The following is a 24,148-nucleotide window of genomic DNA, read 5'->3' on the forward strand; positions in this document are numbered from 1 at the left end:
TGTTTTACGTTTGGAGCTCTGTTGACAGGTATGCTTCGAAATCAGTTCGGATCCTGATATCATCCATTTCCCGTCCCCTTGACCCAGTCTTCCCGCCAGACCTGGAATTTTGAACACCTTGCTAATGTTAACCGGATTAACAGAGTAATTAGCCATCATGTCTTCTACCGCTCCTCTTGTCAACACCGCAAATGGCGGCTCTGCCAACGACAACATCACCCGCTTCGCACCCCCCAGCCGTGTGCTTTCTCCTCTCAACCATGCCCTCTTCCACAACAAGACCAGATGTTTCGTATAGTGAGTACTTTCGCCCTCTGCGGGTCAATGCCAGGTATTGACTGTTATGGCAGTGGTATGCAGCCCAAGGCCGTGCAGGGCATGCTCGACTTCGATTTCATCTGCAAGCGTAGCACACCCTCAGTCGCCGGTATCATCTACACTTTCGGTGGTCAATTCGTGAGCAAGATGTACTGGGGTACTAGCGAGACTTTGCTCCCTGTCTACCAGGACGTTTCCAAGGCCATGGCCAAGCACCCCGATGTTGACACTGTTGTGAACTTCGCCTCCTCCCGTTCCGTGTACAGCTCTACCATGGAGTTGATGAACTGCCCCCAGATTAAGTCCATTGCCATCATTGCTGAGGGTGTCCCAGAAAGAGTAGGTTCTTTACCTCTGCCAAACTAGACCCCAACTAACAGTGGTAATAGCGCGCTCGTGAGATCCTCGTCACTGCCAAGGAGAAGGGCATCACTATCATTGGACCCGCTACCGTCGGAGGTATCAAGCCTGGTGCTTTCAAGATTGGTAACACTGGTGGTATGATGGACAACATTGTGGCTTCCAAGCTCTACCGTAAGGGCTCTGTTGGCTACGTCTCCAAGTCCGGTGGTATGTCCAACGAATTGAACAACATTGTTTCTCAAAATACCGATGGTGTCTACGAGGGTGTTGCCATTGGTGGTGATCGTTACCCTGGTACCACTTTCATCGACCACTTGCTGCGTTACCAGAACGAGCCGGAGTGCAAGATCCTTGTGTTGCTCGGTGAAGTCGGTGGTGTTGAGGAGTACCGTGTCATCGAGGCCGTCAAGAACGGCACTATCACCAAGCCCATTGTTGCCTGGGCCATTGGTACCTGCGCCAGCATGTTCAAGACCGAGGTCCAGTTCGGTCACGCTGGTGCTTCGGCCAACTCCGACCTGGAGACCGCTGTTGCTAAGAACAAGGCCATGAGGGAGGCTGGTATCCACGTCCCCGAGACCTTTGAGGACATGCCCAAGGTGCTCAAGGAGGTCTACGACCAGGAGGTCAGCAAGGGCAACATCCAGCCTCAGCCCGAGCCTGTTCCCCCTAAGATCCCTATCGACTACTCCTGGGCCCAGGAGCTTGGTCTCGTCCGTAAGCCCGCCGCATTCATCTCCACTATCTCCGACGACCGTGGCCAGGAGCTCCTCTACGCTGGTATGCCCATCTCCGATGTCTTCAGGGAGGACATTGGTATTGGTGGTGTCATGTCTCTTCTTTGGTTCCGCCGCCGCCTTCCCGCCTATGCTAGCAAGTTCTTGGAGATGGTTCTCATGCTTACCGCTGACCACGGTCCTGCCGTGTCCGGTGCCATGAACACCATCATTACCACCCGTGCCGGCAAGGATCTGATCAGTGCTCTCGTTTCTGGTCTCCTGACCATTGGTTCTCGTTTCGGTGGTGCCCTTGACGGTGCTGCTGAGGAGTTCACCAAGGCCTTCGACAAGGGTCTGAGCCCCCGTGACTTCGTTGACACCATGAGGAAGGAGAACAAGCTCAGTATGTCCCCCTGCTACCGCATTCACTACGTTCCCAATTGAAAACACATCACTAACCGCACACAGTTCCTGGTATCGGTCACCGTGTCAAGTCCCGTAACAACCCCGATCTTCGTGTCGAGCTGGTCAAGGAGTTCGCCAAGAAGCACTTCCCCAGCACCAAGTTGCTCGACTACGCCATCGCTGTTGAGACCGTCACCACCTCCAAGAAGGACAACCTGATCCTGAACGTCGATGGTTGCGTTGCTGTCTGCTTTGTCGACCTTATGCGCAACTCCGGTGCCTTCTCCCCCGAGGAGGTCGAGGACTACATGAAGATGGGTGTCCTTAACGGTCTCTTCGTCTTGGGTCGCAGTATCGGTCTGATTGCCCACTACCTCGACCAGAAGCGCCTGCGTACCGGCCTCTACAGACATCCTTGGGACGATATCACCTACCTGCTCCCTGCCCTGCAGAAGGGTGGATCCGAAGGCCGTGTCGAGGTCAACCTCTAATCTTTTATATATCCTTATTAATTTCTTACCTTTTCATTTTCTCTATATCTTTACACTCGTGGAAGTGGCCAGTGTGGGATACTGGTAATCTCATAAAATCCCGTCATGTTCTTGACGTTGGAGTTATGATGGTTTGCGTTGCATTGTTTCGATTCTTATATCATTTTATTTCACCTCACAATCTGTAGTGCGCACATGTGGCATGACTAGCTGATAGGGTTGATGAATTCTATGCAAGGGCAGAAAAGGCAGAACCTGTTTAGAAGAGTTAGAATTACGACAGCCTGATTTACAATCCAATGGGTTATAATTTCAATCATATTTTCCATATCGTTTAAAAACTGCGAGGAATGTTTGTCCCTATCCTTCATAACTCGTTCCCTCCGTCTAGCTGAAAGGTATCGGCGCATTGCCCGCTTTCCGCTTGTAAGTTGCCGGCCTGGTAATTTGAGGGAAAATAACCGAAGACAACGAACTGCAAGATCAAAAGAAGAAAATCCATTCCAGATGAGGTGACTTACCGATTGCCTTTCGGTCCAATTGAGAAACATAATGCCCGAGATAGCGGTTCTTCTGGCACCCCACATTGCCCTTTATCAAACTTTGGGAAGTAATGGAACTAACCGCAATAGGCAGGACTAACTTAGAGCTTCTGCAATTCTTGAATCGATAAAACATATCCGGACATCTACGGTTCAACTCAAACCGTCGCCAACTCCGAGAATCCTCAAAACCTACTTGTCACAAGGGGGCGCTCGACCGCTCGAAATCGCTCAATATCACTCAATCCACACACCAATTCGTCGCTCAAACAATAAGAAAAACTCTCACAAACGAAAAACCCTCAGCGCGCTAGCTAAGTCCATCCAACTATAGACAAGACAACCCGGAAAAAAACGCAAAAAAGAATCCAAAATGGTCCGCGTCAAACACCGCTACCTGCTCCTCGACATCCTCTACCCAGATCCCACCTCATGGCCGCCCTCGACAACGGCGCCGAAAAATGCAACACGAAACGCACAATCCCAATTGCGCATCCACTCGCCCACATCCGACGCCCTGACGCCGAGCTTGCTTGCGAAGATGGTGAGGGAGGAAGTCGCAGAGATATTTGGTGATTGGGGTGTGGGAAGACTGGGTGGTGTTACTGCTGGGGGTGTTAGTGGTACGTATAGTCCCTTCTTCTATTTTGTTAGCCCTATGTTGGTAGAGCGGGTTTTCTGCCGGGTCGCGATGGTGGTTAATCTTGAGTTCGATTGGGACAGTTAAATACTTGTCGCCTGCAACTTCGACGGCTATTATTCGCTGTCCGCGCGCGTCGTTCCGGCTTGTTTGGACGGCGCTGACTTATATGTCTCGGGTGCCGGAGTATGGGGACTCGAATCGATCGAGGCGGTCGGATGTTCCGTTGACGAGGCCTTGTGTTTTTCGGGTCATTAGGGTTTCTGGGACGATGCGGAAGGCGGAGGAAGAGGCGATTCGGCGGGCGAGGAAGGAGATTGTGCGGTTGAGAGGCGCGGAGGAGGTTGGGGTGCTTGGGGGCTTGGTTGGTGGGTTGGAATATGAGGAGGGCTCTGGTGTTGTTGAGGATGTGATGGACAATGACGAGGAGGATGTTGATATGGGGAGTGACGGAGAGGATTGATGGTCTTCTATAGGATGAAGGTGTTTGCTTTTGTTTTGGGTGCGTCCGCCGTTGTTGGCGAGGTTTTCTTTTTCATTCATCAGAGATACCCTATGATACATGTATAGTAGAGGATGGTAAAATTCATGTCATGACTTTCGTACAACTTTCACCCCGCTGTCTGGTATGAATCCCCTGCCAAGATCGTCGTACTCGTCGTCGTCCTCGTAGCCAGCACTGGGTTTGGTAGCACCAGCCTCTTCATCTCGTGCTTTGGCCTCTGCTTCCAACTGTTGCCTTTCCTGTTCATCATGCTCATCTTTGGCATCTAGCCAGCGTTCCTGTACATCTCGAACATCCATCGTTCCTAGGCCATCCCGGACGGCAACTTGCCAGACGGTGTCGTTTGCACCTTCAGCAGGTCCGAACACATACCCGCTTGCACGGTCAATAACATGTAACAGACTCATCATGCTCTTCTTGTCTTCGACAGCTAGCGTTTCGAATGCAACGAGTCCGAAATCTTCAACGAGGTCTATAATGGCCTGATTGAGGGCCCCGAACTTATCATGCGAAAGTCGAGATGATTCCGCTTCCAGGTGCGGCAGCAGATACGAAAGGTCTTGGACTTCCGTGTAATAGTCTAGATTAAAAGGGAGCGGAGCGTAGTTCGAGAGATTGTCGATCTTGGTGAGGACGTTGAGGTGGGGAAGGTCCATCTGGAGCATGGCGCGGAGGGAGAGGATGAGGGCGGATATGTACATAGAAGGTAGAGTGAGGTTGTATGAATCAATTAGATGTATTACAATTAACTAAAGTAGCGATTAGCCCCATGTATGTTATTGTGTAGCAAGAACGGAATGGAAGAGACATACTCTATATCCCATCTTTTGGAGCTTGAAGAAAATATTTCGTAAGGAAGAGTGATGCGTAAATATCTCGACCTGACCTGGACAGTCAAATAGAACATAGTCATCTAACAACGACTCACAATTCAGCATGTCATACCAAGTGTGCCACACCAATTCCGACGCTTACCTCCAAGTTCCTTCATGCCCTCCTCCAACCAGTCAAAGTTCTCCTCAAGTTCTTCTAGTGCATACAGTATACCGCCATTAGGACCCAGGTTGTTTTCACTCATTACTTCCTCGAGCGTAACCAGGTCGCGAACATCCAGCGCACATGGGTATGACGTTTTATCATTTGCGGGGTCCAGATTCACGATCGAACATTTGCGCCCAATTGCCCCAAGGAACTGATGCATGCCATTGCAATATGTCGACTTTCCCGCGCCGGGAGGCCCTATCACTAGCTGCGCAAATGGCATGATGATCCGCCCGTGATGAAAATGCAAGATAGCCGGAAAAGTACGTGCTATAGATACGTTGAGAGACTTTATCGATTGCATTCATTGATAATGGCGGGGAGAATATTATAGGGCGGTGTTATGCGGCAGAAAATGATCTGAAGGACCAAAGCTGCGATGACGCCGGCCGATCAACAACTATCTGCCTTGCTGCTTCAATTGGCTTTTCCCGTTGACCTTGCGCAATCATGGCGTCGAGTATGTATAATCTTCTTATGGCATAACTTACATACCTGGCTAATGCACTTGTAGACCAGTTCATTGTCGCGTCTCCACCGACTGATGCCATCTCCGCCTTGAAGTTCTCTCCCGACCCTAATTCCACACGAGTTGTTGTATCATCCTGGGACAAAAATGTGTACCTTTACGAGCTGCGCGATGAAAACGGGAATGTAGGAGAGGGCAAACTATTACAGAAATTCGAGCACCGTGCTCCGGTACTTGATGTGTGCTTCGGCGCAACCGAGGACGAGATCTACACGGCCGGTTTGGATTGGGACGTTAGGAAGTGAGTCCAGCCGCATTTTCCTTCCTCAGTGAAGATACCAAGAGATGGGAAAGTGTAATGCAGTGCTAACAATCTGCAGGATTGATGTAGCGACATCAACCCAGACCGTGCTTAGCAGCCATGAAGCCGGCGTTCGAAGCGTCGTTTACAGCAAGGAACATCAACTGGTGATATCGGCATCTTGGGACTCCACATTACACGTACATCGCATCGATGCTCCGGACTCCATACCTTCGATTATTCCCCTTCCTTCCAAGCCCTTCTCCATGTCTCTCACCGCTACGAAGCTGGTCGTCGCAATGGCCTCACGCGCGTTGCATATCTATGATCTGAAGGCGCTATCTGTCCTCACGGCTCAGTTGGATGGTACTGTTCCGAACAAGGTCGAGGTCGAACCGTGGCAGCGGAGAGAAAGCAGTCTTAAGTTTATGACACGGTGCGTGGCATGTATGCCTGATGATGCGGGTTACGCTTCTTCGAGCATTGAGGGTCGAGTCGCTGTTGAATGGTTTGATCCCTCTGCTGAATCGCAAGCACGGAAATATGCTTTCAAGTGCCATCGCCAAACGGCTGATGATGTCGATGTGGTATACCCCGTGAACACTCTTGCATTCCACCCCGTACATGGAACCTTTGCGTCCGGAGGTGGTGATGGTGTGGTTGCTCTCTGGGATGGTATTGCGAAGAGGAGAATCAGGCAGTATCAGAAGTACCAGTCTAGTGTTGCTGCCGTGGATTTCAGTGGTAATGGGAAGTACCTGGCCATTGCTGTCAGCCCAGGATTTGAAGATGGGAAAGATGACGTTGTTGAGGGGGCGGTCAAGATTTATGTGCGCGAACTTGGTGAGACAGAGGCCAAGGGCAAGGGTGCGAAATAGAATTACGTAGCTTTACTATGAACATCTAATTATCACGACTGGAAATGGAATTTGAACCCTTGTCTAGGTAGACAGTGTAAGGAATCCGATTACGCTAGCATCAAATGGTATCATTTTTAGTTCCACTGTTATGTATACATGTCTAGATCGTCTCGGGAAATAAGTGGTTAAGCAGAAGCCTTCCTAACGGACACGGAGCCGTCAGGCATGCCGAAGTACGCGGCGATAGGCTTCTGACCTCCAGTACCCCCACGAGCCTGCGCCTGAGGGCCAGTTTCACCGGAGAAGATACCAACATCCAAGACACCAGGAATCTGCTTGATGGCCCGAGAAAGGGCTTCGACCTCCCAAACTCCATCCTTTCCACTGCCATCTTGCCCGGCTGCAATATCTGCCTTGGTAAGAAGGGTCTTGAAGGGAGCGTCAATGAGGTTGAAGGCCTGGTCGGTCTTCAAAGGGGTGGGCTTGGGTGCGCCTTCCGGAGCAGTAGGGTTCAAACGAAGAGCAGGCGAGATGCTACCAAGTTCCTTGAGTTCTCCAAGGACACGGCTGGCAGCGATGGGGGCCACCTCGATGGGGATGTATTTCCAGTTCGAAAGGAGACGAGACTGAAGTTTGCGGGAGTCTGCTTTTGGTTAGTCTTGATAGGAGGATTTTTATTCAATACCAGGTCCACTGACCAGCAACGCAGACAAATTCCTTGGCCTGGAGGGCGACAATCTTCTCCTGGAACAAACAGGCGCCGCCGCCCTTGATCAGGTTGAGGTCGTCATCGACCTCATCCGCTCCATCAAAGGCAATGTCCAGCACGGTTCCTTCGGGAAGAGAGTCAAATTCAACGGCTGTCAAGCCATTGGAGACGATGAGCTGTTTGGAAAGATAGCCTGTAGGCACATATTTGGTTTGAGAGGTATCGACACCAGACTCCTTGATGGCCTCAACAACGTAGACGATGGTGGAACCACTGCCAATGCCCACATACTTGGCATCCTTAGGATAGTGGTTCTTCACAGCAGCCTGACCGGCTGCGCGCTTTGCGGATTCGATAAGATCGGCCATTGTGGATTTAAGACGAAAGTTTGCAGGAAAGACTGGGGGAGACGAGGGACGAAAGGTATGAAGACGCAGACGAGGGTGAGCGGAGAAGGATGAGGGGAACGAGGATCGCAATCTGTATAAATATGATTAGGCGGGCTATACCGGAGGTTAAAGTGCTCTAGCGGCAGGAATTAACTGGGGGTAAGAACCGCAATTGCCCTGAAGGTGGGGATTCAAAATGCGATCCCAAGGAACGTCCCGGTAAATCGTGACTTACACGGTAAATTGGCAGCCACGTGAAATTGCTAGGAACATGGCACAGCAATTGAGGCTCAATGGATATGTAACACCTGTACCAAACACACCTAATGATAACGTCCCTGCGAATTGCCGAGTTTATGTTGATTGTCGCAATGGTGAAAGGGGCTTTTGACCAGTGGTGGGGTTGTGTCGTCATAGTGCTTGAGACAGCCTCAGGCCGCCATGCATGGCCTCAGCTGTCAGCGGTTAGGATTACCCAGTACAGTAATCCAGACGCAAACACCAGTGTGGTTAGAATAAAGGCCAGCGTGACCCGGTACAGCTTAAACCAGGTAAGAAAAGAGAGATTTCATCTTTTTGAATAAAAAATTACCACAGCTCCAACTTTGAGTACATAAGATTCCAGATAAACTAAGAGAATATATTAACTGTAGAATGCTGCTACTATATGAGTAGTTAGCTGACCTGTGCTCAGTATGTAGGCCATATAAACCACTAGAAGTAAAGCCAGACCTTATTATACTGTCAGATTGAGCTTCTACGAATACTAGCAAGATCTGTCCATGTATGAGGCTAGTTGCCCCTCAATCATCGCGGCCCTCGATATTGTAAAGCTATAATCTGTGTAAGTTCAACCATAGGGTTAACTCTGTCCTATTAAGGCTTTTTCTCTGCGCCAATAAGACAAGAGCAATCCACCTGTCACCCTGGTATGACCTTGACACCGAATGTTCAATGAGCATTCTGGACCTGATGGACAAATAGCCCAAGTATCTACTCTCCATAGACCTACGGAGCCCGTTCTCCATATTAAAAGGAGAGCATAGCCCAAAACATCTCCCAGGGCCGCCTGCTGTGATACATGCGGAAGACCGGATAATTTCATCGTGTGTCCGATCTTGGGGTTCGTATGTGAAATTTTGGCCATGGCTGTTCCGAAATCGATCGCCCGCTGGTTTTCTGAACCCTCTAGTCTGTTGAGAAAATTGACATGGCTCGAGATGTTTGCTTGTCCATGCTCGGGAGCATGGCTTGAAAGTCTGCTTCACCCAACCTCCTTCATTTTTAGAGATGCATCACTCTGTACGGGGCAGGTACTGATCGTGGGGATGCTACTAGTCTAAGCAATTGATGCCAAAGGACGGAAAATTGATTATTATCATTATCTCGTTTTAATCAACTAGCTTACCTGAAAAACGATTGCAATAGCAAGATGTGCCCGGCGGTCAGCTTGGCGGTCCCCATTTCTGCCCGTCATGTCACAGAGGTCCAGGAACGCTCTGCCCCTCCGACTCCACGCACTTAACCGTTCCCAGGGTGTTAGCTACCCGTCACGTGGGCATGCAGCGTCTACTACGGATTACTGCAGAACCATTGTCAACCGCTACTACTGGCTTTCAACAATTGTCAGATGCTTGATATTATATCGCCTGTCTGAGGCAGTACTAGCAATCTGGTCGTACCAGTGACTTGATAGCGTGTCTCTGCTACTCTCACCTATTCCTCACCATTTCTCTTTCACTTCCCCGCCCTCATGACTGATGCTTTTCCTAGTGCCCTGACTGGGCCATCATCCAAAGAAAGAAAATATGATCGACAACTGCGGCTATGGGCTGCAAGTGGTCAGAAGGCTCTAGAGGAGTCTCGTGTACTTTTGGTCAACTCTGATGGCCCATGGAGCAACCAGAGCACTGGCGTATCAGGTGTAGTGGGTGTCGAAACACTGAAGAACCTTGTCCTTCCTGGAATTGGAGGATTTACTATCGTGGATCCTGCTACTGTCACTGAGGCGGACCTTGGAGTTAATTTCTTCCTCGAAGAACAGAGCCTGGGGAAGCCTAGGGCCGCAGAGACCTGCCGATTACTAAAAGAATTGAACCCAGACGTAGAAGGGAGCTTCCAGTCAAAGGTATGGGATAGGGGGATCTGTCCTTAAATAGCTTTATATGCTGATACATTGTCTTCAGTCAATTACGGAACTTCTGAGACAGGATCCAGAATTCCTCGCACAGCATAGACTGGTGTTAGTTTCTGGTCCTATGAAGCGACCCTCTTTAGATGCTCTTTGCAAGGCTGCCAATGAGCTAAACATCCCAGTCTTGTATACACGCTCTGTTGGATTCTACTCCGCCTTCTCACTCCAATTACCGCCCCTGTTTCCTATAGTAGAGACCCATCCAGATCCGGAGACAACACAGGATCTCCGTCTGCTCAACCCTTGGCCAGAGCTGGTAGAAGCTGCTTCTCGAATCAGTGATTTGGAGACCTTGGATGATCACCAACATGGTCATGTTCCATACCTATTACTACTTCTCCACTACCTTGAGAAATGGAAGGAGACACACAACGGCAACTTTCCAGCGAATTACAAGGAAAAGTCTGAGTTCAGGGAGATGGTGCGCTCTAGCGCAAGAACGAGTAACCCTGAAGGCGGCGAAGAGAACTATGATGAGGCTGTTGCGGCAGTATTGAAATCGTTGAACCCCTTTAGCTTACGCAGCTCGACTCGCGAGATCTTTGAGATGGACGAGTGCAAAAACCCTCGAGCCGACTCGGCCGATTTCTGGATTATCGCATCTGCAGTTCAGGAGTTCTTCCAGCAGCATAATGTGCTGCCTCTTCCCGGCTCACTGCCCGATATGAAAGCCCAGTCGGCAGACTATGTCTCTCTTCAGAACATCTACAAGTCGAAGGCGAGAAAAGATGTAGAGGAAGTCACAAATATAGTCAGAAGAATCGAGTCCCAAATAGGATCCCGGTCTGCTGAGGTTCTAGAGAAGGACATCGAAATATTTTGCAAGAATGCCGCTCACATCAAGGTTATTCGTGGACGCAATATCCCTGAAATTGATGGCGAAGTACAGACACTTAAGGCGATCCGCAACAATATAAGTATACCTGACTCTCTCATCCCTGTCCTCGTTGCCTTTCAAGTCCTGGACAATGTTGTTACCGACCTCCAAGAAGGAAAAATTCCCAGTGGATCCATTGATGACGAGGTGGCGTGGGACGCTCAGATTGATCGTGTCCTTTCTGCGCTCACGGCCAATGACCAATCTGCAGTTGGTCAGGACGCTCGGGAACGCATTTTGGAAGCCACCCAAGAACTACGCCGGACAGAAGGCGGCGAGCTGCATAATATCTCGTCTCTTACTGGTGGCTTGGTCGCACAGGAGGCACTCAAGGTTATCACACGGCAGTATGTACCGCTGGATAACACATGCATTTTCGATGGAGTGCGAAGCCGTAGCGAGATGTACACATTGTGATGCGGTTGTGCACTGAGCTGCTATGGCAGGGTTCGCCTAAGGAGTCAATCTACAATGAAATGAATTTATGAATTGGAAGATTCTTCTACGAGTAGTTCCTCTGCCGGGGCTGTTCCCGACTTTTAACTGTCATAAACTCTCTTCTAGTCTACTTTATGGATATTTCCTGTGTCACGGCTTACGCGAACTTTGTCATGTTGTCTCCAGGCTGAGAATGTCCACTGAAGTTCTCGCCAGATCGAAGTCTAGGCCTCACTGACTATGCGAGGAAGGAAACCGTGCACTTCCGGGAGGTGAAAGATCTATCAAATTAACTATAGCACATGTCAAATACTATGTTCTTGGTTACTCGCATTTTATGGTTTGCAATATAGAACTATGGGATTGGAAGACGCGTGGTACAACGCCGGAGAATATGGGAATTGCACTGCATCTGCATAGATGTATCTATATAAACCGGATATCAAGTCATATCTAAGTTTCCGAAGAGCATCCACTATGCATTCATATCATCAAGTATCCTTTAAGATATCCCTAGCTGATCTCTGATCCTCTTCCAGTGGAACCCCACTAAGACCATTCTCCAGAATTTCCTGGTGCCTGATCAATCCATACGTTAGCTACAGGACTTCTAACCAAGGTAATTTGGTTACGAAATCCTTACCTCCTGATGTAAAATTCGATCCCCATCATTGAAACAATACTCCCAGCTGCCCAAGCAGCCGACAACGGGAACCCAATAGGATACCGCGGACTATCTGACGTTCTCCAAATACGAAGTGGAATTGTCGCATGGCCGACGTCTTTTTGAATAGAGATTAGCAAGTGATAATAACAATATTCAATGGCATCAAGGAAGAAAAAAAAAGAGGGAGGGTGAAAACACAGAACTCGATGAGCTAAACATACACACAAGCGTAACAGTTAGAGCTACGAGAATTGATCGGACTTCGGGCTCTTTGCGAAGGATCTCGCCGATCCAAGCTAGTAGTGCATACCTAATAGATAGTTTTAGCTTAACAGGATGTGTAATATGAGAGCTAGAAGCGCAGGACATACCCCCACCCACTGGTAGCAAAGGTCATGAAGTAGAAGGCCATGACTGTCGGTGTGGAATCGGGCCAGGCGGATAAGACAGAACAGCAGAGGACTTGCAGCAGCTTTGGTAGTGTTAGACAAACTGCTGATAGAAAGGCGATTATAATGTGTAAATCAGTGTGAAAATCCACCTACCGCTGTAGAGACGGCCACTTGCCATCGCCATTGCTTCTTGTCACTCAGATAATTGAAACCGACATTGGTGACGATAGAAATTGCGTATCCGCCCAATGGAATGAGGTTGACAGTGTACGTGCTGCTTCCGTTAAAAGATTATCTTCACAGCTATGGACGGCATTATGTAGCTTACCTATATAGCTGTTCACCATTATCATTTTTTAGGCCCTATGTGGATTAGTATCCAACTTTACCACCATCACAAGTAAGAGAGATATACCTTTAGGTATAGCAGGAAATATGAGTTGCACCTCTGACTCCATGCATACTGAAGATATGCAGCGATATAGAGCCAACTCAGTGGGGTTTTTAGGAGAGCACGAATTTTCTCAAGAACAACTTTTCGATTGACAAGTTCGTTCGTCTTAATCCCATGGCTCGCCATGCGGTCTACAGCAATTATGCGTTCCTGTTTTGTTAACCATACGCCCGGGTAATACTTGGAGAATCGGGGATAATGAACAGGCCAAGGATGCCCCATGCCATCGTTATACAACCCGTGACAATGAACAGCCATTGCCATCCTTGTAGTCCGCCTGCGCCGTCTAGATTCTTGTATAAGGCTGCCTGTAAAATTCCAAGGAACATATTGCCTGCCGTGCCACTGACACCGAAGATTGCCAGGCGTGTTCCCAGTTCCTGGGGAGTATCTAGACTTCTTTTTAGTTTGAAACAGAGATACGAATGCGATATCCTTTGACATACACCAGTTGAACAGCAGACTGGCAAGGCCCGGCCAAGAGGTCTACCCTTTTCAGTGTCTATATCTCTAGCTTAAAATGGTGGGATGGTACTTACGGACTCGAAGACCCCCAAAAAGAATCTCAATGCATATACTGTTCTTGCATTCTTTGCGGCAAATGTACTGCTATGTGCATTAGCATGCTTTAGAAAGCTTCGAGGAGGGACGCTTACGCCAGATTCAATGCACCCCAAATAATTTCGCAGGTTGGAAGCCATACAGATGGCCTAATCTTCGTTTGCGTCAGCTGCGAAGGCACGATTGCTATAGCGTATCCGATAGAAAAGAATGTTGTGAATTCCACGAGTTCATTGCCATAAAGACTGAGGGACTCCTTCATTCCTGAAACGTATGCCTGAGTAGTTGCAGACTGGTCCATGTCCTGCAGTTCACCTAGTTAGTTTTACTTTTAAAAGAAAACATTTGTCCGGATTATGTCGCGCATCAAGGGAAACCGACCTTGGTCAAACCAGAAACAAACGCCCATGTCAACAGCAGGAAATCAATTTTAAGAACCACCAGACGCTCCCTGTCATTGCAGAGTTTTGATAAAATTGAGTTTTCCCATCCTCGGCTTTTTGTAACGCGTGGACTCTCATCATCCGAAGGGTGTTGTTCAATAACCACACTGTTTTTGGTCGTCGCCATACTTCAACTGGGTATATAAGCCTTTAGCATGATACGTCGTACCCGTTTGAATAGCATTCCTTTATCGGAGACAGAAGGTTTATATGCTGGAAGGAATCTCGCATTTGTCTATGGCGCGATAGGTATCATCGATGGTCTGCGGCGTTGGCCGCCTGTAGCCCAGTGGTTAATACAAAGTCTGATTGGGCTTTTGCAAAAGACCAAAGGTTTAAGATGGCCAAGAATTGTAAGTTAGAAAATGATATGCACGTCCTCGCTTAGTGTTGGAACTTGGAAGAGCTTGCGTCTCTGCAATACACCATATGTGAGTGGGTGTTGATGGTGTATTTCTTGGCTTGTAAGGCATCATCATGTCGGATCGTTGTATCATTTGACACAGGCTCTAAGGTGGTGACCACAATAGGTAATTTTTTCGGAATCCCTCCGGTTTAATTTTATTAAATCCCTTCAGAAGCAACAAGGATTCGACTGGGGTCATAGAGAATGGAGGGGTATAATCGTTGTAGTGGCGCCACAGCATATAATAACCGTCTATATAACCTGGCCCTAGCCTGATCGGCATAGACTGTAACATCAAGTTCTGCTACTATTATCTAGTGGCCAGATCTGTAATATCAATGTCTAATAGATCTTAGATATCATGCCTAACAACGATTCTGCCCCTCTCTACCCCTCTTACCTCCCTGTCCGTCCGGAAGGGTTCACTCCAACTCTGCGGGTTCCACTCCAGGATATTCCCGAAGCAGGATGTCGCGCAGATCCCTCCTTACCAGAGATCTACACTACAGACAGCCAGATTAAGAACATAACTCCACGTATTGGAACGGAAATACGAGGAGTGCAGCTAAGTCAATTAAGTACGGAAGGCTTGGATCAAATAGCACTGTTGGCTGCCCAGAGAGGCGTGCTCGTATTTGTATGATGACCTAACTTCAATCCCTTCCATAATATAGCGCGCCACTCTTTACTGTTTATATCAACCGAATATTAACTAACGAGTGGTGCAGAGAGACCAAGATTTTGCCGACATTGGGACAGGCCGACAGCGGGATATCGCAGCTCATTATGGGCCACTCCATCAGGTTCGCGCATGATAAGCTTCGCAATGACGTGCAATTCACATAAACTGATGCCCTAGTTGCATAGCATCCGACAATGGGATACCCACAAGGAACTAGTCCTGAGTTCCAGGTGGTGTATGCAGACGAAAAAGTGTATGAAAGTCTTCCCTCCGAACCGTCTCTCCCACCGGCTGATTGACTTCTAGTGGAAATCTGCGCAATTTGCTTGGAACACGTACCAGCTATGATCTTTGGCACATCGACCAGACATTCACGCCCAACACACCTGGAGTAACATTCTTCTGGGTTCTTGAGACACCTGCGTCTGGCGGCGGGGATACCGCATTCACATCACTGACAGCTGCCTATCAAGCCCTCTCACCCACTTTTCGTGAAGGCCTACATCCGTTGAAACTCCTACACACCAGTGCCAGTGTGGGGGAGGTTGCGCGTATTGGGCAGGAAAGAGCACTGAAGGAGGCAGTACAAACTGAACATCCGCTTATTATCGAGCATCCTGTCACCCACGAGTCCGCGTTATTTGTGAACCCGACCATCGCAAGACAGGTCGTTGGCTATAAACCCGAGGAGTCGGGAAACCTGATAGCGTTTCTGCATAATCATATTCGATCATTGGATTTCAGTTGTCGGGTTTCATGGGAGAAAGGAACTGTTGTGGTATGGGATCAAGTACGTACCGCAGCATCATACATCAGCGTGAAGAGTTTGCTGACCTTCGTATTAGAGAGCAGTTGCCCACTCAGCTGTGCCAGACTTCGAGGATGGTGACCGCCGACATATGGTTAGAATCATTGCATATGGCAGCCAACCCCAGGCAGTTTCCGTGCACAAAACCTAGAAGAACGCCGCGTAGTTCTATACAATATATCGAGCCTATTCGGAGATGTGAACGTGCCAAGTGATGAGGAGGAAAAGCTATACATATATCTCCTGAATCTCAAGACAGTATTTAAGTGCTTCAAATCTCGGTCACTCAATCTTTTACTATCTCTCCCAGAAAATCTGTAACCTCACCCTTGCTTGTCAATTCTTAATTCCCAGGTGATCACTTCTACCATCTTCCTCCCATACCCTTTGATCTTCTTAATGTGTCCTACACTCATAGAATGTTTCAATGCTATTCTATGATCTCTCACCTTCCTCTTCCACTAATGATTCTCACTTTCTCTCTTCCACGAGATCATCCTCACTTTCCATCTTCCACTAGATCATCATCACTTCACCTCTGATACACCTAACCCAGACTACATATTTCCTTATCATCAAGCTTACCTGCAACCCCTTCCCACTGTCTTAATCTATTCTTCAACCATTTTATGCATTTCAGGATTCAGAGACACTATCCATTCTATCGTGCTTGGTCACATCTTTTCTAAATCCCGCAGATCGTCTCTTTCCTCAATCTTACATGGCTGATATCCCTATGAATTAAACTTTAACTGTCACAACATTCATAAAGTATTCTAAATCTCTACACCTCTCATTCCTGATTCCATACTCCTACCATATCCAAAGCCTCAGACTGCAACGCCCCCGGCTTTAATCTATCACTGTCTTCCCCTGGCTACTTGATCACTTCCCCATTACTGTGACCGATACACCGACACCGATTTGGTTTACTAGTTTTCGAAACTGCACCATGACGTCTGACACTGATTCTGATCTTGACCTTGGTCATACCGAACATGGTAAGAAAAAGCACGCTCGTAACCTTTCCATATGCTAACGAAAAGTAGAGAAAAATGACGGAGTCCACAAAAAGTTCACACCAGGAAGAGGAAAGAATGCGCTTCAAAAGATCCTCAAGCTTGAGACTCATAGTGAATGGCTTGAGTGGCTAAGGAGTTCATTAGTTGCCCCCTGGTGGAAAGAGCTGTACAGCGACTGTCTATCCAAGCCAAAGTCAGGAAAACCCGTCAGAATCTGTCGAAAAGTGGCTTTAGAGAAGCTGGCTCGGGGGGAGGCAAACGGACAAACGAGATATAGCGCGCGATTTCCTGAGAAAGACGAATGGGACCTTGCTGATCATCTAGCACGCTTTGTGTGTATGGTTAAGACCGAGAATCACAGGTCTAACCAGGGCGTTTTCTTCAGGAAAAACCTTCCCGAGTCATTCATGGAAGCCATCGTCTGGGCTCTTCTGAGCTACTTGAGAAGCACTAATGGAAACTCTGTAATAGGCAAGCGCCCGCGTTATCAGAAGTCCGAAGAAGACCCATTATTTTGCGTGGATCTAGACGCAGACGAGCAGGAATCGGATCACCTAAGCACCGAAGAGCCTGAGCTGATAGATCTAACGATAGATAAGTGGCGCGAGGAGATGCTTCATCCAAGAGAGCGGATTATCTTGACCAGATCGTCCCCATGTTACAATCCGCAGGAAAAGTACTGGCAGTTCCAACATATATCCGAAGCCCTAAAGAGAGTTGAGACGTCGTCTGTGGATGAACAGATTGAAAATCTAGGACAGCTATCAATCAACCTAAACACCGCTTGGGAACCTACTCTGGACCATTCTGTTGATGGCTTATATCCGTCAGTGAACAGCCAGACTGATCATTTTGACCCAATGAAAATTGAAAAGACGGCAGACCTAGAAGCAAGTATGGCTGCAGAGATTGACACGAGTGACTTTGAGTCCTCCATGTTGATCATTCCAACGGAAGAATCATTGGAGCAATTTGAACAGCATCGAAAGATGCTAGACAATCCTGAATATCAGATAGACAATCACGAAGAGGCCTGTCAGATTCTCAAAATCGCAAATCCCAGGGCACCACGAATGAGATCTATGAACCGATCAGCTGTTCTAAAGTTCTGGCAACCGGTTGCCATAGCCCGTTTGCTTGATATTCGTGCAAATACTAAGGTTCGAGGTGCTATCCTGGGCGATTCTGTGGGGCTAGGAAAGACGTGGGAGGCCATTGCGTTAATGCTCAAGGTCTGCACTGTCACCAACGTGTTCACCAAATAAGCTAATCAACGAATAACTAACCAAGCTATAGATATGGGAAGATTATAACCAATCTCTTAAAAAGGCAATGAGTGAAAGAAAAGAACTCCCGCAAGGTAAACCATTCCTGGTCGTCTTGCCTCCGTCACTCGTCATGCAATGGTGTGCAGAGATCACTCGGGTTACAGGCAAGCTGCGAGTTGTGTTGTATTATGGCAACAGGGCATCTAAAGAGGGCATACAGCCACTGAAGACTATACTGCATAAGGAACATGAGCTGTTTGATGGTTCACCAATCAATGGTCGGACAGTGGTTATTACTTCTTATAAAACACTGAGCAACCGCCATGGGCCCGCCGCTGTGAAGGCATGGTGTAGAAAAACAGGTCTGGATTATACGAAGGATATACCAGGTTCCCTACCGAAGTTTCCGCATCTCCTTGAAGGGTGCTTTTCAGATGTGATTATTGATGAGGGGCATACACTTCGAAATCCGGATACCTCACAGTCCATTGTGGTCTACTGGTTGAAGGCCAGCTTCTATCTACTATTGACTGCCACTCCTATTTACAACTCTCGTGAAGACATGCGTGGATATATTCCACTACTGTTTCATCCGCCTTCTCAAGCGGATAAGGATGTATTAAAGAAGTTAGGGAGGGATATCTTCAAATCCCCCCCTGGAAACCCTGCGAGGTACATTTGCTGCACGAGGGAGGCAGTGGAAGAGTACATCCTGGACAAAAAAGTGCCGCCAATGGCGGCAGGCGAGCGCTTACGTGTTGTCTTTGGGCAAACAATGGTTAGAAGAGCCTTAACGTCTCGTTTGCAGTCATTCGGTTCAAGGATGATAGGCAGTGACATACCACCAACGCATCGCAGAGTCTGCACTGTGGTATTCAGCCGAGAGGAACAAGATATGTATGCTAGAGTTTCTGTTCCTCATTTCGATGGACTTTTCATGAAGCATCCAAAAGATCCGACCAAAGTGGTTTGGAACATGTCTAAACTCCGCAACCTTTGTCTTTTAACCTCATGGCTAGGTTTCGATTATCTCAAGCATACGCTCTACGCAACCAAGATACCCAATGCCTGCAGGAAGTTGGAAGAAGGGACTTTAGGGACAGTCTTCGCACGAACCATAGTGAGGAAATTGAATCCTCAATACCAAAAGTCTATCTACCAGAGTATCGAATCGATAGTCGAAACGCGGAGAACCTGGGTTCTCGAGTATCTCCTAAAGGGTTCGCCCAAAATGAGGGCTATGCTTCCCGTCTTGCGTGATCAGGTAATTGTTCATGGCGAAAAAGCAATGGTTTGGACCCAGTTTCCTGCTGAGCAGATCTATGTTGCAGCCATTCTCAAAGAAGCCAATATTGATGCGGAGGTTTTCCATGCTGCACTGACTCGTGATGAGAGGATGAATCTCATCGAGCGGTTTACACAGAAACACGATGAATGCATGGTATTGATATGTACGTATAATGTCAATGCTGCTGGCATTAATCTACAAAATCTCTGCCGCAACGTTCATCTTCTCTCAGTGGGCTTGTCCAAGTCAATCATTAACCAGGCTATTGGACGAGTAAGTCGACTCGGCCAGGAGCGTATGACGTTCGTCTATGAATATCGACTTGAGTCCTCCTTTGACCAAGACCTTGTTTCGCGCAGTGAATGGAAAGCCCTTCCCAGTTTAGTCGCAGACCTTGGTGAGGGTTTCATCTTCCCTTCAATTTCGAAAGGTGGAAAAGGTCTACTCAACAGTTGGGTAGTACGAGATGGAGAGTTGTATCAACTTGCATCTGGCGAGCCTGTGAGAAAGGGAGACATTACGGATAGTACGTTTGTTCTCCAAAGTTTAATGAGGTCCATGGAAGACACCATTTAGTTCTTGGTTTTTTTCTTTTTCTTTTTTCGGTCGTTTATGATGATATTGGCAATTGGGAAAGCTAGCAACACTCTGTAACCCACGAGAAAGGGTCAAACAGCTATTTTGTTAATTGATCAGATGCTAGCTTTAAAATGCCCAGAATAGACTTTTGGAGATACTACCTCGTTGATGAGATGGCATTTGAGTATTTTTGCGTAATTTAATGAAACCATTCTCTTCGAGAGAGATGCTATTACTGACAATTAGATATTGTACTCCGTCGTCTTGGCGTTGGTCAGCTACAGCGAGGCACGTGCGGAACCAGCGGATTCTCCCAGATTGGATTAGCGCCGGACTTAGGGAGTTGACAACAACTAAAGGGAACTGCGACCTATCTTCAATACTCTCGCTGACATCTAGGCTCATGTTCTAGGACATGATGCACTCAGGATCTCCGTCACTCTGATACCGCTATTCACTCGGGTAACCTCATCCTACCGCGAACGGCTGATCTCGCTGCGAATGTCTTGTACTTGAAGTCTGAACACTTCGGATCCAGCCCAGCAGGCCGGCAAGTGCCGTCCAACCAAGCAGCCAGCCATGTCTGTCTTGCAAGGGACAGTGAACGCACCTGTGACTACATCCGCTGCGCAATCTCTAAATACAACGATCCCGGCTGCCGCTACCTCTGCACTATCCTCGTCCGCGCGCGAACTGCTCGCCGCCCCGTTCCGCCGTTTCTCCGCCCTCTCGTCTCATGTCAACCGGCTAGTGGGGTTATCGAGTATGACAACATATTTGGGGGCCTCAGAAGTTGCAGGACCAGCAAGGGATGCAGCGATAGAAGCGACACAGACAGCAGCGGATGCTGCCAGAGAAGGCATCGTTGAAGCCGCCGCGCAGGCCGACTCGGGTTACCATCTCACCGACATCTTCCAGGCTGTTATCAAGTTCAGTGGTTTCTTTTCCTACTTGACTAGTCGATGGTCTTTGGCTTGCTTCACCGTGGTAAAGTTCTACCTGCCAGATTGTTCCCGTGATGTTCCTGCCCTAATAGACCAAAGGCCCTTGTTCTAAACAGGATCACCATATATGCGTCTACCCGACGACACCTTCATCTTGATTGGAGCCGGCGACTAGCTTTACGAATTATACCGATCCTTCTCTTTATATCTCAAATCCATTCACTACTCCGCGCGATCCGTTGCCAGACGTCGACCGATTACTCGCTCATTCGGTACGGCACTCCCGGGAAACGTTTGTTATTTGATCATGCTGGTGGTGGAGGGTTTCTGTATTCGCTCAGCTCCACGCTTTTGTCATGGGAGACGGATGAGCAGTCTTGCAGTGCAATGAACATGGCCCGGCCCGCTAGTTCCTCGGATATCTCCTATGGATCGTTTGTGCTTCTCTGGCCGGTGTTCCTCCGGCTGTGCCTCAGTCACTTTGTAGAAACACTTTCGTGCGCGCTACAGGGAAGACCAGTGGTTACGGAGGCTGGTATGTCTATTTTCGAGCACTCTCTTGCATTTGCCGAGGCGGAGTCTACAATCAGCCAAACTCTTGGGCTAGGACTGTTTGGTCTACCCAAACAAAGTGCTAGCAAAGATGACTTGGGAGAAAGTGCCCAATCCACCCTTCATCTACTGAGTAGGGCTCAAGTTCTCGAGCGGATGAATGTGACCCCAGAGTTACTTCTGATCGCTTTGATATCATGTTGCAATAGCCTCACCTCGAACGTCCTAGATGTGCTTGGTAAACAGAGCCGGTACCGATTATTCAATACGGCATTCTGGGGCCTTTGCTTCATGTCTACCATGGCATGGGGCTTGCTGAAAGGCTCGTCTGTGGGAAGCGAGAACGTGGTCCTGAAATTTCCCACAGTTTGCATCGTGGGATTCGTACCACATCTGCTAATCCTATCGGGCATTATCACATGTGCTGTGATCTATATGCTTGCTCTCCTCGTCACAGCTTTTTCCCTTCCTGCCGATACTCCTCAGCCATTATCGCTTCGAGAGAGATTCACGTTGGCCCATGAGAATATGCAAGGTGCTACCCAGTTTCACAATATTCGATTTAATAGACACGAAGACTTTTATACCACTCTGTTGAGAATTGGATACACCGCCCTGACTGCAGCCAGTGAGGCGGTGTTTCTGAACGAAGGTAAAGGAGTTGTTGCTCGGAGTATGACATGGCTAGAAGAAGATAGGTTGGCGGAGATCGAATCATCACGAGAAAAGCGATCTTTACGGGACCCTGTCAGCCATACGAGCGATGTTCCTTTTGGCGGTGGTGAATCTGTGGACTTTGATCTACCAGAAGCGCCTTCCGATTGGGAAAGCGGATATGGCCGGGAGAAGAAGATCGAGAAGCCCAAGAACGGATCCAGATCCCTTCGAACTCAGACAGATCCAGGTGGTGTTGGGGCTTTCCGAGGCATGGTCCGGTGCTACCACGGCTTTGCTTTCTTTCGTGGAATTTCCTATCTCCTCCTTAGATGGACTGCTTTTGGCTTGGACAAGCTGTTGAGCAAGGTGGGAATTAGTGCCCGGCCACAATGGCTGAAAACAATAGTAAGACCACGTAAGAGTCGACCTCAGGGGCAGAAGGCCAAAGAAGCGGCGTCCCTCGATTTCTGGATCTTGACAGATACTGGCGAGTTGGTGCTACCCGCGGACTACGAATTCGACGTAGAAACAGAAATGAGGAAGCGGGAACTATCAGGCGCAACGCTTTGGGAACAGTCGGATGAGCAGCGACTTGATGACAAGCTTTATGGCTGGTGGAAGGCTGGGGGCTCATGGGGTGACCGGGACTTGAGCTCAGACTACTCACCTCCCGAAAACGACAATGACGACACGACCAGTGTCGTCTCCATGTCCACGACCGCAGACTCTGAGTGGGAGGATGAATCGGACGGTCGTCGTACACCCACCCGCGATAATCCTTTCCCTTCGGGCTTCTCCCGCGAAAGCACTACCGTACAAGAATCAATGATGGATATTGGCTCTTTCGCGCGCTTGCTCGATCCGCGTGATCAGGAAAGCAGACAGGAGGCACGCATCCTAGCTGCCCATCTCGCTGCCGGTCAAGAAGGTCGGATACTGACTCGACGTCGCTTTCAACAACAGATGGAGCATGAAAGGGCACAGGTATTATTGTCATCTCGAATGTCGCGGGAAATAAGACCCGAGAAACGAAAGCCTACCATGGAAGAGGAGAGCGAGATACTTGAGAAACTTATCCTCTCCCGACGCTCAAGCGCATCCGTCCGTGCTGACGAGCAGTCATGGGAATCTGGTGCTTCGGGATTGGGGCCAAGCGGGCCACCATGTGTTATCTGTCAGACAAACCCACGTTCAGTCATTACATGGCCATGCCGATGTCTCTGCGTTTGCGAAGAGTGTAGGGTGAGCCTCGCAATGAACAATTTTGGGAGCTGTGTGACTTGCCGCCAGGACGTTGGAGGATTCGTGCGGCTATGGGTACCATAGACTTCTTTTTTCCAATTCAATTCTATTACTTTTTTAATGTTCTTCTACGACGGCGTTACCCTCATGGACATACCAATACATACATATCACTACATCATCATCACTTTTCTTCGTTCTTAGTTCAGCTTCCATATAAAATGTACTATCTTCACATACTTGATTATACTTAAAGAGTACAAAAGGAATAGTACTACCGCATATCATCCAACATGGTTTAAGATTAACCAAACCTGTTTCTGTATAAACAAAGGTAGGTAGAAAGTAGGTAAACAGAGCAACAAAGGCAAACAATCCCCGCAATAAAGAACCAAAAGCTCAGACAGAAGGTAAAAAACCAAGCAAGACAATCATTAAAATTATATTATTACAAACCCCAAGCCTAAGTCATCATACTATCATTCAATCCTTGCAGGGAGGACAATCATCGGGAGACATCTCCGAAGGGTAAACATCGACCCCAACTAAAGGAATCAAAGGTGGTAATACGCAGCCACGGCAGCGATAGCTATACCAGCAAAGCCCCCCGTGACTTGTGCTGCCCCGTTCGTCTTAAGAGGCGGGGTAGCTGAGCCGGTCGTAGCTGAGCCCGAAGGTGAAGCACCACCTGCACCACCACCGCCGCCAGCACCACCAGTGCGAGTGGATGCTCCTGGGGACGAGGAGGCATGGGGAGAGCTAGCGGCAGAAGACGAGGGCTTGGGGCTGGAGGATACGGTGGGGATGGTCATGGAGCCTGTGGGCGATGCCCCTGTGCCGGTGCCGGTGCTTGTTGTCGTTGCGGTTGTGGTGGTGGTTGCTTGGGGGGTACTTGAGGGTCCCGGGTTGGGGACACTGATGG

At 48.5% G+C, this 24,148-nt stretch overlaps 10 protein-coding genes across 10 annotated transcripts; 6 read left to right on the top strand and 4 right to left on the bottom strand.

Moving 5' to 3' along the window:
- Positions 1-157: 157 nt before the first annotated feature.
- On the top strand, positions 158-2,296 carry ANOM_005774 (putative ATP citrate lyase, subunit 1; the record flags this gene model as incomplete). The annotated part of the gene is made up of 4 exons (XM_015551031.1): positions 158-297; positions 351-657; positions 708-1,803; positions 1,869-2,296. 4 exons carry the CDS (start codon positions 158-160, stop codon positions 2,294-2,296), a joined length of 1,971 nt encoding a protein of 656 aa, XP_015405865.1.
- A 915-nt stretch (positions 2,297-3,211) lies between these two features.
- On the top strand, positions 3,212-3,941 carry ANOM_005775 (Rpp14/Pop5 family protein; the record flags this gene model as incomplete). The annotated part of the gene is made up of 2 exons (XM_015551032.1): positions 3,212-3,461; positions 3,562-3,941. The coding sequence occupies 2 exons, from the start codon at positions 3,212-3,214 to the stop codon at positions 3,939-3,941; spliced, it is 630 nt and encodes a 209-aa protein (XP_015405866.1).
- A 128-nt stretch (positions 3,942-4,069) lies between these two features.
- On the bottom strand, positions 4,070-5,328 carry ANOM_005776 (GTPase GPN2; the record flags this gene model as incomplete). The annotated part of the gene is made up of 3 exons (XM_015551033.1): positions 4,070-4,732; positions 4,796-4,896; positions 4,959-5,328. 3 exons carry the CDS (start codon positions 5,326-5,328, stop codon positions 4,070-4,072), a joined length of 1,134 nt encoding a protein of 377 aa, XP_015405863.1.
- Positions 5,329-5,455: 127 nt separating this feature from the next.
- Positions 5,456-6,672, top strand: ANOM_005777 (WD40 repeat domain-containing protein; the record flags this gene model as incomplete). The annotated part of the gene is made up of 3 exons (XM_015551034.1): positions 5,456-5,484; positions 5,539-5,794; positions 5,874-6,672. The coding sequence occupies exons 1-3, from the start codon at positions 5,475-5,477 to the stop codon at positions 6,670-6,672; spliced, it is 1,065 nt and encodes a 354-aa protein (XP_015405864.1). The 5' UTR covers positions 5,456-5,474.
- Positions 6,673-6,839: 167 nt separating this feature from the next.
- ANOM_005778 (ribose-5-phosphate isomerase RKI1) lies at positions 6,840-8,025 on the bottom strand (the record flags this gene model as incomplete). Its single annotated transcript, XM_015551035.1, has 3 exons — positions 6,840-7,297; positions 7,353-7,843; positions 7,988-8,025. The coding sequence occupies 3 exons, from the start codon at positions 8,023-8,025 to the stop codon at positions 6,840-6,842; spliced, it is 987 nt and encodes a 328-aa protein (XP_015405878.1).
- A 1,401-nt stretch (positions 8,026-9,426) lies between these two features.
- On the top strand, positions 9,427-11,240 carry ANOM_005779 (NEDD8-activating enzyme E1 regulatory subunit; the record flags this gene model as incomplete). The annotated part of the gene is made up of 2 exons (XM_015551036.1): positions 9,427-9,880; positions 9,939-11,240. Exons 1-2 carry the CDS (start codon positions 9,506-9,508, stop codon positions 11,238-11,240), a joined length of 1,677 nt encoding a protein of 558 aa, XP_015405879.1. The 5' UTR covers positions 9,427-9,505.
- Positions 11,241-11,752: 512 nt separating this feature from the next.
- On the bottom strand, positions 11,753-13,905 carry ANOM_005780 (putative vitamin H transporter; the record flags this gene model as incomplete). Its single annotated transcript, XM_015551037.1, has 10 exons — positions 11,753-11,840; positions 11,905-12,043; positions 12,150-12,238; positions 12,300-12,400; positions 12,474-12,594; positions 12,649-12,683; positions 12,736-13,260; positions 13,314-13,383; positions 13,431-13,639; positions 13,717-13,905. 10 exons carry the CDS (start codon positions 13,903-13,905, stop codon positions 11,753-11,755), a joined length of 1,566 nt encoding a protein of 521 aa, XP_015405877.1.
- A 640-nt stretch (positions 13,906-14,545) lies between these two features.
- On the top strand, positions 14,546-15,825 carry ANOM_005781 (TauD/TfdA dioxygenase family protein; the record flags this gene model as incomplete). The annotated part of the gene is made up of 5 exons (XM_015551038.1): positions 14,546-14,821; positions 14,913-14,987; positions 15,052-15,119; positions 15,173-15,656; positions 15,712-15,825. 5 exons carry the CDS (start codon positions 14,546-14,548, stop codon positions 15,823-15,825), a joined length of 1,017 nt encoding a protein of 338 aa, XP_015405876.1.
- An 801-nt stretch (positions 15,826-16,626) lies between these two features.
- On the top strand, positions 16,627-23,310 carry ANOM_005782 (putative ubiquitin-protein ligase (Asi3); the record flags this gene model as incomplete). The annotated part of the gene is made up of 5 exons (XM_015551039.1): positions 16,627-16,675; positions 16,724-17,928; positions 17,993-19,827; positions 20,350-20,818; positions 20,875-23,310. 5 exons carry the CDS (start codon positions 16,627-16,629, stop codon positions 23,308-23,310), a joined length of 5,994 nt encoding a protein of 1,997 aa, XP_015405858.1.
- Positions 23,311-23,780: 470 nt separating this feature from the next.
- ANOM_005783 (uncharacterized protein) lies at positions 23,781-24,038 on the bottom strand (the record flags this gene model as incomplete). The annotated part of the gene is made up of 1 exon (XM_015551040.1): positions 23,781-24,038. The coding sequence occupies one exon, from the start codon at positions 24,036-24,038 to the stop codon at positions 23,781-23,783; it is 258 nt and encodes an 85-aa protein (XP_015405857.1).
- Positions 24,039-24,148: the final 110 nt, after the last annotated feature.

This window comes from Aspergillus nomiae (assembly GCF_001204775.2).
Source record: "Aspergillus nomiae NRRL 13137 chromosome Unknown contig00180, whole genome shotgun sequence".
Lineage (NCBI taxonomy): Eukaryota > Fungi > Ascomycota > Eurotiomycetes > Eurotiales > Aspergillaceae > Aspergillus > Aspergillus nomiae.